General features: G+C 38.9%; 2 protein-coding genes across 2 annotated transcripts in view; both read left to right on the forward strand.

Moving 5' to 3' along the window:
* The first annotated feature begins 1243 nt into the window (after positions 1 to 1243).
* Positions 1244 to 2911, forward strand: LOC135211387 (zinc finger protein OZF-like). Its single transcript, XM_064244699.1, has one exon. The coding sequence runs from the start codon at positions 1244 to 1246 to the stop codon at positions 2909 to 2911; it is 1668 nt and encodes a 555-aa protein (XP_064100769.1).
* Positions 2912 to 11280: 8369 nt separating this feature from the next.
* LOC135210942 (zinc finger protein OZF-like) overlaps positions 11281 to 14741 on the forward strand; it is a 13047-nt gene continuing 9586 nt past the window's right edge. The window contains exon 1 of the mRNA XM_064243915.1: positions 11281 to 11522. The gene's annotated coding sequence lies outside the window, so the exon portion shown is untranslated. The remainder of the gene's footprint in view (positions 11523 to 14741) is intronic.

Below are 14741 nucleotides of genomic sequence, written 5' to 3' on the forward strand. Positions count from 1 at the left end.
TATTGCTAAGGGACATATGCTAAAGTCCTAATATATGCAATAAAAATGGGGTTGAACATTACATGCAGTTGAATATTACTCAAGTATGTACATTATTTTGCCTTTTTGGAGTCATATTACTTCCATCGGATCGGCATTGTAACCCTAGAACATGTGTTGTAGGCTTGGAAATATTAATTTACTGGGGTGTTTTTGGAGGGCTGGAATGGATTAGCCATTTTACATGTAAAATGTGGTCCAAGATACGAAAACCTCATGATACGAAGGGCGCCTCGGAACGGATTAATTTCGTATCTCGAGGTACTACTGTACTATGTATCATCTTTCTTCCTTCAGGTAATTGATGTGTGTAGAATTTTGGTTTGACACAAAGTGGACCATGCTATAGGTTTTGGGTTATGTTAAAACAACCTGTTTTTATATGTTATGAATCTATTCTACACTAAAATCTTTTAATATTTTTTGCAGGTCTTTAGAACTGGTCAAATGTTTCTCAAAATAACCGGTGCAGCAACGCTACAAAACAACACCCCATTTCAGAAGAGGTTATAGAGAAGTACTTACGTAGATGAACAGACTCTTCAAATGTAAAACAATATCTGAGGCTGCTTTTGTGAATATTCAGTCCAGTTAACTGGAAGTTCTAGTGAAACACTCTTAGTTGATAATAATGTGTTAATTGTATGTTTACAGATTTTAATATTGACACATGTTTTCATGATACAGTATATTGCTGAGAATGTAGTCTTACAACATTCCTCTGATACCTGAGAATTTTTTTCTAATTACAAAACACTGTTAGACATTACCTTTAATCAAAACACAGTGTACCTCTGTTAGATATTTTTTTAATATCTAAGAATAACATTATATAAAAAAAAATTTAACATTACTAACTTTACACAGTTTTAATATTGAAAGGTGTGAAGAATGTGAAAGGATGTGGATTTCACTAAGCATTTGATTTGCTAGTATAAATACAGTATGCTGTTTCATCTATGTACCTGTAAGCTTTTGCAATGAGGATGTTTATAGGAAAATCATTGAAGACGATCCCAACAAGATTATTGGAGTGAAGGAGTATTCTGTGAATATATAGTATACAAAAAGAAAAAAGAAAACAGTGGTCCCAACACACACACATACACACACACACACACACATTCATTTGAGGAAGTCCTTCAGGACGAAAAATATAATTTCTGGAGAGACTGAGAAAAGTTATGCTGTCAAATCACAGGTTATGGAAGGTTCATCATATAATTCTGATTGCCTTAATCAGAGCTCGACTCCTAATACAGAAGATAAGAAAAATAATAGTCCAGCCTTGAATATGAGACACTCTAAGAATACTATCAATAAGGGTAGCATGGTGGCAGAAGCTTCTCCAGGTTATACAGACTCAACCCCTTTAGAAAAGGGTGAAACAGATGAAGGGGATACTGGAAATAGTATCATTAATGCAAAGGAAATAGATCAGGTTGGCAGTGACGAAGGTGATTCCTCTTTTGATATTACGGAAGATTCTATTGACTCATCTTTTGAAGAAGCAAGTAGTGGTGAAAGAAATGAAAAGTTCACTTGTAAGATTTGTAAGAAAGTGTTTTTTTCAAGGAGGGGATACACAAATCACAAGCGTATACACAAGAGTGATAGGCCATTGTTAGGTGGTGAAGAGAATGAAAGTTTCACTTGCAAGGTTTGTAAGAAAGTATTCCTTGCTAAAAAGATATTCACACGTCACATGCAGATACACAAGAATTCTAGACCATTTTTGTGTGATGTTTGTGGAAAGACCTTTGGTAGCCTTAGGTATTTGGATTTGCACATTTTAACACATACCAAATTGAAAGAACATACCTGTGAAGAATGTGGTAAAAGTTTCACTCATTATTGGCATTTAACATCCCATGCTGTAGTACATAGTAATGAGAAACCATTTCAGTGTGAAGTGTGTGGTCGTAATTTCCGTCGTATAGCCACATTACGTTTCCATAAGAGAACTCACACAAATGAGCGACCCCACAAATGTGATGTGTGTGGAAAATCTTTCACCCAGCCCAGTAGCCTAAAGACACACCAGAACTTGCATTCAGGAGACAGACCACATTTTTGTAATGTTTGCAATGAAAGGTTTACATTGAAGTCTGTTTTGCAGTCACATATGCGTACGCACACTAAGGAAAAACCATTTAGTTGTGAGTACTGCAATAAAAGCTTTGCTCAGCTTGGTGCTCTGAAGAATCACTTGAAGACACATGGGAATGATAAGACTAGAATTTCTGTGCGTAAGAAAGAAGATTCTTCAAGTGATGATGACACACCATCCAAAGAGAAAACTAAAAAGCACCAGTGTGAACATTGTGGCCGCTCGTTTGCTGCTAAAAACACCTTGAAAATACATATGATGAGACATAGAGGAGAAAGACCTCATAAATGTAATGTCTGCTCTAAGAGTTTCACGCAGTCAAGTACCTTGAAAATTCATATGCGAACTCACACTGGTGATAAACCATATGCTTGTAGTGTTTGTGATGCTCATTTTACTTATAAGTATGCTCTCCAGAAGCACTGTTTAAAACACAAAAATACGAGAGAATTGAGGGATGAAGAATGTCTGGAACAGGAAGATAATGGGAACAAAGTGGAATTAAGTGAAGAAGAAGACATTGATACTAACCAAACAGTATCATGGACAGATGATGAAAATGAAGTAGAGAAAAAGGATAGTGGTGAAGTTCAACATAAAGAATTGAGTAAGAATGTCAGTAGTAATGAAAATTATGTTAAGGATACAAATGTGAAGTTTGATGGTGGTGAAGATCAAAGAAAAAATATTAAAAATAGAACACCCATGAACTTTTTAGCAGTATTTCAGTCTTCTCTCAAAGCTTCTCCTGACTCTGATTAGTGTTGAGATTATTTCTGTTACTGATTGATTGTACTAATGTGTATAGTATGTATTAGGTTATTAGAACTGTTATCAGTATTTGAGCTTTATTATAATTTGTCTTGTCTACCACACTGTAAATTGTATTAAAGGTCCTTTTCAAGATATATTTGGAGCCGGCTGCATTGCTTGCTGCCTTTATTTTTTAACTTGCTCCACTTTTCACCTTACATTATTTTTGAAAAATAAAATTTTTGAAAATAGAAATATCTTCAAACCTTTTTTGATATATGCCAACTTTAGGTAACCTGAGGGTAATCAATTCCATAAAAGGGAAAAATAAAAATAAAATATAATTGAATATTTATTTTTGATACAAGTATCTTATTAAAACTGTATGTAAAATATTTTTCTAAAAATTAATAAAACAAACAAAAAAAAAATTTCAGTTATGACTCAGAACAAGCAGATGTACCACATCCCATCCCTGCAGTTGCACAGATGGGCAAAGCTAGGAACCTCTGTAGCCCACACCACAGTCACCATGAATGCACAGTAGATTCTAGACAGGAAACTGAGTAAAGACCTGAAATTACTTTATGTAATTATATTACTTTGTTCATACACGAACAAACCTTCGATCTTACAATAGGATAATTTCTAGCACCTGGCTGGATCCAGTTAAATCGCAGATGAAAGCAAGGAATCTTGTGAGATCTAGCAATGCTTGTGTATATCGGGTGAAGAGTGGTCAAGGACCACACATCCACGCCACAGCGTCAATCTTATCTTAAGCCGCCTGGACGAGAATTGTGGTTTACCTCTCGGCCTGTACCCAGTTCATTGCCCATTTTTGCTTGTATTTGAGTGTGTGGCAATATTATTACTTCTGCTCCTTCTTGGCCTCGTCAATGTGTGTACCCTGGAACTCCACGTTTTCCGTGTTCTCGTTTTTTGGCTTCCTCTGCAACGGATCCACACGTCACTTGTAGTAGTTGCCGTTCTAACGTTTGTACAATAACAAATCCCCTCACGGAATGCTGTGCGTGGCCTAGAGAGCAGTGGAAGTTATTTTATAGTAAGAGGGAGCATCAAAGAGTTTCTACTCTTCCTTCGGGGGAGGGTTTTTCTTCTCCTCTTCCCAATGCTTTGTCTCCTGCCGCTGTCACACCCCATGCTAGTGTTGTGCCTTTGTCCCCTTCCTTTTCTTCCATCGATTTGTCGTTGGAAGTATCAGGAAGCCCTCAGGCTGATTTATGTAATGTCATCCCCTCTTCCTCGGGAGTTAATTTGATTCCCAAGAAGGAGGAGGCTTTCTCATAAGTTTCTTTTATTTCAAATTCAGAAGCGTCCAAAATGGCGGCGCTCTGGGGGACGCTTGGGCTACGGGGTCCACCCTCCTTGGAGGGTTTGCTGACGCACTTCTTGGATGCTCGCTACATTCCTCCTCTTGCTGTCCAGGGCCTCCCCCATCCTCCTAGCCTCATCTTCGTTGGTAGCCGAGGTCAGCCATATTGTATTGCTCCGCCAGTGTGACGATTGCTGCTTCTTCGAGTCAGCCCCACTAGTGACATCACGGGGTCAGCCATTTTGTATCCCTCTGCCAGTGGTGTCTGCTTCCCATTCAGATCGAGGGGAAGCCATGACGTCATCGCCGCTTATGACGTCATGTCATTTTCCATCGATGACGTCACTCCCAGTTTTCTACACTGCGCTGCCTCGCTCGTCTGTGTTGTCATCGTTTGCTGCCATGACGTCATCTCTGCCATCCAGTTTGCTGCATCTCCCTTCCATGTCGTCAGACCCTTCTCTTACTGATTTATGCCAGGTGGTTCTTAAGAGATTGGTTTGCTGCCATGTCAGCCGGGAGGACTGGAAGTGAACGTGTTGCATCGCCCCCACCTCCTGCGAAGAGATTGTGTAAGGAGCGAGTGCTGTCTTCCTCTCCTTCTCCCCCATCTCCGCCATCTCGGCGTATGAAGCGTAAGAAGGCTAAGGTCTTTGCCCTTTCTTCGTCTGCGAGTGAGGAGCAGTATGCCCGTGTTCCTGCGAGTGTTGGTGTTACTGAGAGTGTTGGTATTTCATCCCCTGTGTGATCTGTAGTGGCTGCTTCATTCCCTGCATCATGTCGCAAGCGTGTTGCAACCTCCCACATTCATGCACTTTTTTCCTAGTATATCAAAGTTCATTGCAAGATTATAGGAACAGCAATGGAACGAAGTAGGACCAAATAAAATGAAAGAATTTGCCATACGTACACACCCTTGGAAATATGAATCTATGCCTAGGAAATGGAAAGTAACGATATGCCGCCTCCATATAGGACATACGTACAAGATTGACACATGGGTATCTCATGAGCGGTGAATACCAACCTTACTGTGATGACTGTCTCATCCCGATGACTATTAAGCATTTGCTAGTTGAATGTCCTAGTCATCGGGAACTGAGAGAGCAGCACTTTAAAGACAAAAGAGATAGAGATAATAATTATAGTTTGGCAAAGATATTGGGTGAAGAAGCGCAGTATGATTATGAGTGTGTTGTTGAATTTTTAAAAGAAGTTGGAGTTTTCAACGAAATTTAGGTATGTCGCTTTTATGTATGTGTGTAGTTTTTAGCTTTGGTTTTTTAGAATGTATGTATGGAAACATGAGTAAATGTATTTATTGCCTGTTTGTGTTCTGGTATGAAAGCCTTTGTCTCTGTGCAGTTTTTTATTTAATTTTAATTTATTATTTATTATCCTGCATGACCTGTTTGGTCCCAGCTCATGGCCTTTGGCCTGGATCTTGCATTTTATCTAATCCGTTGGGCAAGCCCTATGGGAGCTGAAGGTCAGCTCAGTGGTCTGGTTAAACTATTTTATAATAATAATAATAATAATTTAGCTTTGGTAGTGTTTAATGCGTAAGTAGCATCTTTGCGCTAGCTATAGTACAATAACTGATGCGGAATTTTAAGAGTTTATATGATGTATGTGTGGATTTTTCCCAAATTGGTTGTCCAAATGGCTTCATTTAGCATCAATGATCCTGGTAGTCACGACGCCAGATAATTATTAATTATTCATTCATTCATTCTTCAAAGGACTTGTCCGTGGAATCCCTCCAAAACTCTAGTATGGCTACTCTATAGAGCCATGTGTACCAAACACTCTATCTCAAAAGAGAAGAACATTTAAAAGAATAACTATGGAAGATATTTTTTCTCCTCCAGTGTGGTCTCAGTGTATCACACTCAAAATAAGCGAAGAAGTAACCCTTGTAAGTGACTTGGTTATATACCGTTCACTGAAGAAACTTCGTGGCTGTGACAATCCCCGATTCTCAGTCGAAAAAACAAAATCATCGTAAAGGCTAAATCTGAAGAAGAATAAAAAAAACTATTTGAAATTACAAAACTTGGAATTCACCATGTAAATGCCTCTGACGAGACCCATTATAACACTAGAATTGGAACCATGTTGAAAATGACACCAATGAATCTGTATGTGAAACATTAAAAGAAGTCCTGGAAGATCAAAAACATAATGTTAAAGATAATCCATGACAAAAACATACCAATAAATACTGAAGAAATTGAGGAAATACTAAGAGAACTAAATGGAACAACAGAGATAGGAAAGAGACCTAGAACACAGTGAAACATCCTCACCTAAGAAAGAGAACAACCTACATAGTCCGAATAGTAAATGTCTGAAAACTTCCAGTTCAGAAGAAACTATTGTTTATACCACCAATAGTAAAGACCCTTCAGAAAATGATTCATCCGAAATGGTTTCACAGAAATCTAAGGAACCTACAAGAAAACCAAACATAAAACAATATAAGTCACTAGTACGAGACTATGCTATGCCACCAGATTATAGCAAAGGTGCTAGAAGCAAAATTCCGTTGTACAGCAACAAAAATATTATGAAAAGTTCCAATTCAAAAACTAAAGTGGACACAGATCTCTCAGCTCAGGGTCGTAAGACCGAAGAAAATAAGTAAAATTCACTTCAAAAAGTAATAATGACACTCCCTCATTCACATTGCAATGGAATATTCGAAGCATTAATAAAAACAAGTTTAGAGTTACTTAAATTAATTGATGAGTATAGCTCAATTTTGAAAGGAAAACTTTTAAAGTTAAGATAAATGGTGTTTTATCTAAGGAGTATCCCCAATATGAAGGAGTTCCACAAGGTAGGTTGGTTTTGTTGAGCACCACCCTTTTTATTTATCATGGCTATTAATGACATTACAAAACAACTACCAACTGGTGTACAGAGTTCATTATATGTAGATGATTTTGATATTTGGATCATTCACTGTGATATTTATACAGGACAAATCATACTACAAAAATCTCTTGGATCTTATCGTATCGTGGACTACTGCATATGGATCACTATATCGGCAACTAAAACTGTAGCCATTACTTTTACAAATAAGAAAAATGTACCGAAAATGAAATTGCTACTATATAATAAACCAATTGATTTTGTTACTCCTACCAAATTTCTTGGGTTGTATTTTGTCCAACGAATGACTTGGAAATTTCACATTAATTACCTACTTGAAAGCTGTTGTAAAGTACTTCATCTATTGAAGAAATTGTCACATACCAAGTGGGGCTCAGGTAGAAGTACATTACTCTATTCACACAAGACTTTGGTACTGAGTAAAATTGATTATGGGTCGCATCTATACGCTTCTACATCTGCCAGTACATTGGAAAAATTAGATCCTCTTCATAATGCAGGTTTAAGATATGCTACGGGTGCATTTAAATCTACACCTGTTATTTCTATGTATAGTGAAACAGGTCTATGTTCACTTGATCAAAGAAGGGTCGAATATAGTTTAAACTTCTATTCGTGGACATTAAAATACCCATCAAAATTGAGTAGAATTATAAGTAATACCACAATTCCAAAAAGAATTGGACCGCGATCATTTTATCCATTTTATTCCACCATTAAAATTCCTGAACCATTTACTAAATTCAACACCTTTTTTGGAAATGGAGTAAGCCTCATGCATGCCATGAGTTATTCGATTTAAAAAAAGATGAAATTCCAAGTTACGTTGTCAAGAACATCTTTTTGGAACACCAAGAAATCCATTTATACAGATGACTCAAAAACTGATACTGCTGGTGTGCGGATCACAGTTATTACAGACGAAAGATGTTATCATGTAAGATTGCCTATTTATAGCTCCATATATTCCACTGAATTGGCAGGAATTTCACTGGCTCTGTATAAAATCCCTAAAACTCCAAACAAACATTACACTATATACAGTGATTCAAATAGTGCTATTCAAGCAATAGATTCTTGTGTTCATCATCACCCTGCTATTGGAGCAATACAAGAAAATATTCATTTTTTAAGCATTCGAAATATCAAGATATCCTTGTGCTGGACACAAGGCCATGCTGGAATTGAAGGTAATGAAATTGTTGATAAAAATGCAAAGGAAGCAGCATTAAATGATAGAAATAAAATGTACAAAACATACTATAAGGACTCAAAAAATTATTTTAAATTTATTTTAGATAAAAACTGGGAAGACTAATAGTTATCACTTGAAAATAACAAACTTAGAGTGATAAAGACCACTATAATTCCTTTTAAAAATTCTTTACAGAAGCAGAGAAACCATGAGGTCGCTTTGTGCAGGCTGCGCAATGGGCACACAAGGTTAACCCATGGCTTTCTTGTGTTTAATCAGCATCCTCCAGAATACTCTGTCAAAATAGAGTAACTGTGGAACACATTTTAATTGAATGCTCTAAGTATTCACATATTAGACTTAAATACTTTGGATCATCTCCTAGAATGCAGGACATTCTAGGAGATGACGACTCAAGTGTTTGCAAGATCTTAAAATTTTTAACAGATAAAGATCTATTAAAACATGTATAAATAATTTTATTAGATACAGATATATTAAAATATGTATAAATAATTTTATTCATACACATTTGTTTTAAATATGTACAGTAATGTTTTATCTATTTATTTTTTAAAACTAAATGACTTTAAAAATATTTACTATTTAATATAATATATTTAACAGATTTATCTTCATTAAGCAGCTGATTGGACTTAGTCGGAAGTGGCTGCTTAAATTAAAAAAAATAATAATAATGTCTCGGAGTTGAGCTCAACTGTTAAGCCCAAAGAGAGAATAAAATCTAAAGGATATCTTAACAAATCTTATGACAGTTTTCAGTCACCCCCAAAGTCAAAGAAATGTAGAACATCCTCTCCTATAGAGTTTAAAACTCAAATTTCCAACAGATTCAATGCACTACATGACCCCTTTAAGCCATTATCAACCTCACAGCCATTGGAAAAGATGTCTCAGTCCTGCTCAAATTTAAGTATGACCGACCTCTCCCAATCCCCTCAATCATGTGCAGAAACAGCTACTTCTGAAGTGGAGGGAAAACATACCGACTCCTTAAATATAGATAAAAATTTGGATAAATCTAGTCTCAAACTGAACAAACAGGATATGCAAGAAAAATGTTCAAACTCCCCATCATTCAATAAAAAGAAAAGTCTCCCAGGCACCAGACTTAAGAGACTTTCAAATCCAAGAACATTCAGCTGTGTTACTTTGAAAACCCAGCTAAATAATGACTTGGCTGGGCACAAGAATCACAGCTAAAATTCCAATTTAATATCTTGTAATGGAATTGCAATGGCCTTATGACTCGTTCTGAAGACTTAAAATTATTATTGAACCATCATGATCCAGATGTAGTTTGCCTTCAAGAAACTAAGTTAGGCGACTCATTATACAATCCAGGATTAAATTATGGAATGTATATGATGAACCCCAGAGATGGTGATCGAGCTCAATTATTGTTAAAAAAATATACAAGTGTTCCTTTGAACACAAACCTACAAGCAGTTGCCATTCGAGCATGCTTTGAAAGAGAGATTACTATTTGTTCTATTTACCTCCCACCTAGGTCAGAGATTACTTTGAATGACATTCAGGCACTAGCTAATCAACTACCTCCTCCTTTCTTACAACTGGGAGATTTTAATGCCCATAATAATCTATGGGGAGGTGATACCTTGAATGTCGTAGGTAGAACTATCGATGATTTTTTGGTTTCTTGCTTGTATGGTGTTTTTACGTTGCATGGAACCATTGGTTATTCAGCAACGGGACCAACGGCTTTACGTGACTTCCGAACCACGTCGAGAGTGTGCTTCTATCACCAGAAATACACATCTCTCACTCCTCAATGGAATGGCCGCGGTGATTTTTTGGGCTTTAAATACTGGCACTTTAGTTCTTCCTTCATCATTAAAGTTTGAGACAGCATTCGCTTCCAAAATAAGCCGGTTTCATCCCTATTGACAGCTTGTTCAGGCTTATAATACACTTTCTTGGTGATATTTTTGAGTGCTGTTTACGTACTCATTGGCTCTGACTTTATCCACAGAATGACCATGCTGAATGACTATATTTTATATTATATAGTTAAACAGATTAAATACCTAGGAGTGACAACGAACAACATGAATGACTGCTTCAGAGAACAGATAAAAAGGGCTCAAATTAAAGCAAAGCATATGGAAAATATGGCTAATGCAGTCATAAAAAAAAAAAGCTGTAGCAGGGTAAAAATAAGAAAATTGTATTGGGAAGGATTATCGATGCCATCCTTCATGTCTGCCATGGAAGTCATGAAACTTGACAAGAAAACTATAAATGAATTTCGGAAGATAGACAATCAAGTATATTGAACAATTTTGAAAGCGTCACACGGCAAGTTGTTCGTTAAGATCTGAAATAGTGGTCTCTTCCTGTCACTCAAGAGATATGAAGAATAAACTATTCTACCTGAAACATACACTTGAGAGTTGTGGAAATAGGCTCCCATATGAGATAACCATGGATCAGTATGAAAACAAGAAAAATTCCTGGATAATGCAAGTAAAAGAATACATGAAAGAACTAAACATAAACTTAAGTAAGATTGAAGCAGTTAAAGTCAAACAGTTGAAAGAAATAATAAACAACTGGGACAGAAAAATATGGCAAAAAGAAATTATTGAAAATACAACATTAAGAATCTACAGAAAACTATAAGAGAAGAAATCTGGTATGACAACACTGAAAAAACAATGCTGATAAGTAGGACCAGACTAGGTACACTAGGATTAAATGATAGAAATAGGATAAAAGGAGACGATATAAGATTTTTGTGCTGTGAGGAAAAAAAATGAAAATTTAGAACATTTCCTACGTTACTGTCCAGCGTACAATGAGATTAGAAATAGATATAGTTTTCCGCAGCAACCATATCAGGAAAATAAAGATGAATTGGTAGCTAATATACTCTTATTGGTAGATCTACTGAGGGAGGAAGTAGAAAATGGGAAAGAAATTCTAAAAGAAGAAGGAAGAGAAGAAACTCAAATAAAGCAGGAATAAAACAAGCAAGGGAGCCATTTCAAAGATATATCCCGCCTGCTACTACTACTTCAGGTTGCGGCAACATTATTTACAAATAAATAGTTGCCGCTACTTTACAAATAAATAGTAAAGTATCGTGGGTTGAGGTCTTGAGGACAGGACTCGAACTTACGCTTGTTGGTCGGGCTATTGATGCGGTAAGCTTACTGATTTTCTTTAATATTTTTCATATCAAAATCATAGAAGCAATCCCGCTCCTACCTCTAGGAAGGAGACTGGCAATAGTAGGTACTAGTAGCTAGGTATACCTAGGTAGTATACTAGCTAGCTACTAGGTAAATGCAAACCTTTCCCATATCTAACTTTGCATTACCTAATGCCTCCGACTCTAAATACCTATTCTTCCCAACCCCTTTTTTTATGAGTTCCTCACTCATTTCGAAAAGGCCCAGAAGTCTGTCTGACTCTTGATCATACAGCTCCTTAGGTACCTATAGGTACTAGCTGTAGCTACTACCTAGGTATCAAGTTGTCAGAGGCAGGGCACTACTCCTAGCTCTTATGACCAGGAGGAATACCTACCCTAGGTGTGCAGAACTCCAGTCAGTTCTAGAGGCTCACTCACATTCCTCCCACCAATCAGTGAGTCTTCATTTACCTAGTATGTAAAGGACTGAGGGTTTGTACCTAGGTATATCAATAAATTGTACAAACCTGAGGTCCTTTACATTACCTTAATGCCCACCTCATGCCACCCCTCAATCTGAAACCTGGGCCTAACCACCTTGTTCAAGAATTTAACGGCCATAGGGGGAAAAACCAGCGACTACCAACCCTTATCACGGTTTTTCAGGTCTTAGGTATTCACTCGATATTTAAATGGTGAAACAAGAATACAATTACAACTCCAAGCATACCATTCAAAAGATTGAAGTTTCGTCAACATAATGTGATATATGAAAGCCCCATATGAACTAAAATAAGCATGTGACGCTCTTCGTAAAATATGTTTTCAAGGCAGTTTTGAAATCCAATATGGCGGCTACCGTGGGATGTACAGGTTTTGATCAGTGATGAAAATCATCTTTCCCAGCCTTCCCAGCAATCATTTGAACAATGTTAGCGTATGTATGTAACGTTTTTGGATCATTACTCAAGATTGCAGTTGTAATCAGCACAATAAAACAACATTTTGTTGCCTATTTTACTGAAAGGAAGAGCTTCATTCAAACCCAAAACCACCAAATGAAGATCTCGTCCTTCAGACGCAGTCGGGTCCAGACTGAAATTCTTTGCGGAGGCATGGAGGCAAAGAGGGGCGGATCCTTGGACTCTCAAGATAGTAGAGCAGGGGTACAAGATCCCCTTTTTACATCCTCCTCCTTTAACATCAACTCCCAGAGACCTCTCTCCATCTTATCAGGGAGAGAAGAAAAGTATTCTTTTCGATCTGTTAGACCAGATGGTCGAAAAAAGAGCGGTGGAACAAGTCTTGGACCTGGAGTCACCGGGCTTCTACAACAGGATTTTCCTAGTGCCGAAGCAGTCGTCAGGTTGGCGCCCAGTCCTGGATGTGAGCAGGCTCAATCTTTTTGTAGAAAAGATCAAATTCAAAATGGAGACGCCTCAGTCGGTGCTGGGAGCCTTGAGACCTGGCGACTGGATGGTGTCTCTGGACCTGCAGGACGCGTACTTCCACGTCCCCGTCCACCCTCTTTCAAGGAAGTACCTGAGATTCGTCTTAGACAACAGGTTTGGCAATTCAGAGCCCTTTGTTTCGGTTCTCAGCACGGCCCGATGGTTTTTCACAATGATAATGAGGAATGTAGCGAAGTGGCTCCATTCGTCAGGGATCAGGATATCCCTCTACCTCGACGATTGGCTGATCAGAGCGTCGTCGAGGCAGAAGTGCTGAAGGACCTTCAGTTTACGTTAGCCCTAGCAAAGTCTCTGGGTCTTTTGGGTCAACTCCGAAAAAGTCGCATCTGACCCCGACACAGTCCATCGTGTATCTGGGGATTCAGATGGATTCAGTGGCTTTTCGGGCGCGTTTCCATCCCAGGAACGTCAGCGACTGGGTTAGAGAAAGTCGCAGCCTTCCTAGAGAGAGAAGCTTGTTCGGTGAGGGAGTGGATGAGTCTGCTGGGCACCATTTCCTCGCTAGAAAAGTTTGTCTCGCTGGGAAGACTGCACCTCAGGCCTCTTCAATTTTTCCCTTGCGGAAGAATGGACGTCGAAAGAGGACTGAATGCGATCCTAAGGATCTCCAACAAGGTAAAAGTCCACTTAAGATAGTGGCTCGACCCTCAGAAGTTACGAGAGGGCTTCTCCTTAAATCTTCTGAGCCCCGACCTAGTGTTGTTCTCAGACGCTTCCATTTCCGGTTGGGGAGCAACACTAGGGGGGGAGGAAGTGTCAGGCTCCTGGAGAGGGGAACAGGTAGCCTGGCACATCAATGTAAAGGAACTGGCAGCGATATTCCTGTCGCTGCAGTTCTTCGAAGACAAACTGTCAAGCAAGGTTGTTCAAGTCAACTCAGACAGTACCACAGCCCTTGCGTATCTAAAGAATCAGGGAGGAACTCACTCCAGATCCTTTTTCGCCTGGCGAAGGAAGTTCTGCTATGGGCAGACGCAAGGCGCATCAAGATCCTGACAAGATTCGTGGCAGGGTTCAGAATGTCAGGGCGGACCTTCTCAGTCGACGAAATCAGATTCTACCAACAGAATGGACCTTGCACCAGGAAGTCTGTCAACAATTATGGACATTGTGGGGACGTCCTCTAGTAGACCTGTTCGCTACATCGAGGACGAAGAGGCTTCCTCTGTATTGCTCCCCGGTTCTGGATCCAGGGGCAATTGCAGTGGACGCGTTGCTCTGGAACTGGACAGACCTGGATCTTTACGCCTTTCCCCCATTCAAGATCATGGGGGAGGTAATGAGGAAGTTCGCAGCTTCAGAAGGGACAAGGTTGACTACTGATTGCCCCAATGTGGCCAGCAAGAGATGTTTCACAGAGGTCATGACATTCCTTGTGGACTTCCCAAGAACGTTGCCCTGGAGGAGAGATCTACTCAGACAGCCTCACTTCAAAAGGTTTCACCGAAACCTCTCCGCTCTGGCTCTGACTGCGTTCAGACTATCGAAAAGTTGGCCAGAGCGAGAGGCTTTTCAAAGGCAGCTGCGAGAGCAATCGCTAATGCTCGAAGAGCCTCTTCAAGAGCTGTCTACCAGTCTAAGTGGTCCTCCTTCAGGGCATGGTGCAAAAAAGGAAGGAATTTCCTCTTCCACGACCTCTGTGAATCAGATAGCAGATTTCTTACTCTATCTAAGAAATGTGCAGAAATTGGCAGTTCCTACAATCAAGGGTTATAGGAGTATGTTGTCTGCCGTTTTTCGCCACAGAGGACTGGACC

This window comes from Macrobrachium nipponense, chromosome 4, assembly GCF_015104395.2.
Source record: "Macrobrachium nipponense isolate FS-2020 chromosome 4, ASM1510439v2, whole genome shotgun sequence".
In the NCBI taxonomy this organism is placed as follows: Eukaryota; Metazoa; Arthropoda; class Malacostraca; order Decapoda; family Palaemonidae; genus Macrobrachium; species Macrobrachium nipponense.

Excerpts from the sequence above, each read along its gene's own strand:
- LOC135211387 (XM_064244699.1), top strand. The coding sequence starts at position 1,244 with ATGGAAGGTTCATCATATAATTCTGATTGCCTTAATCAGAGCTCGACT.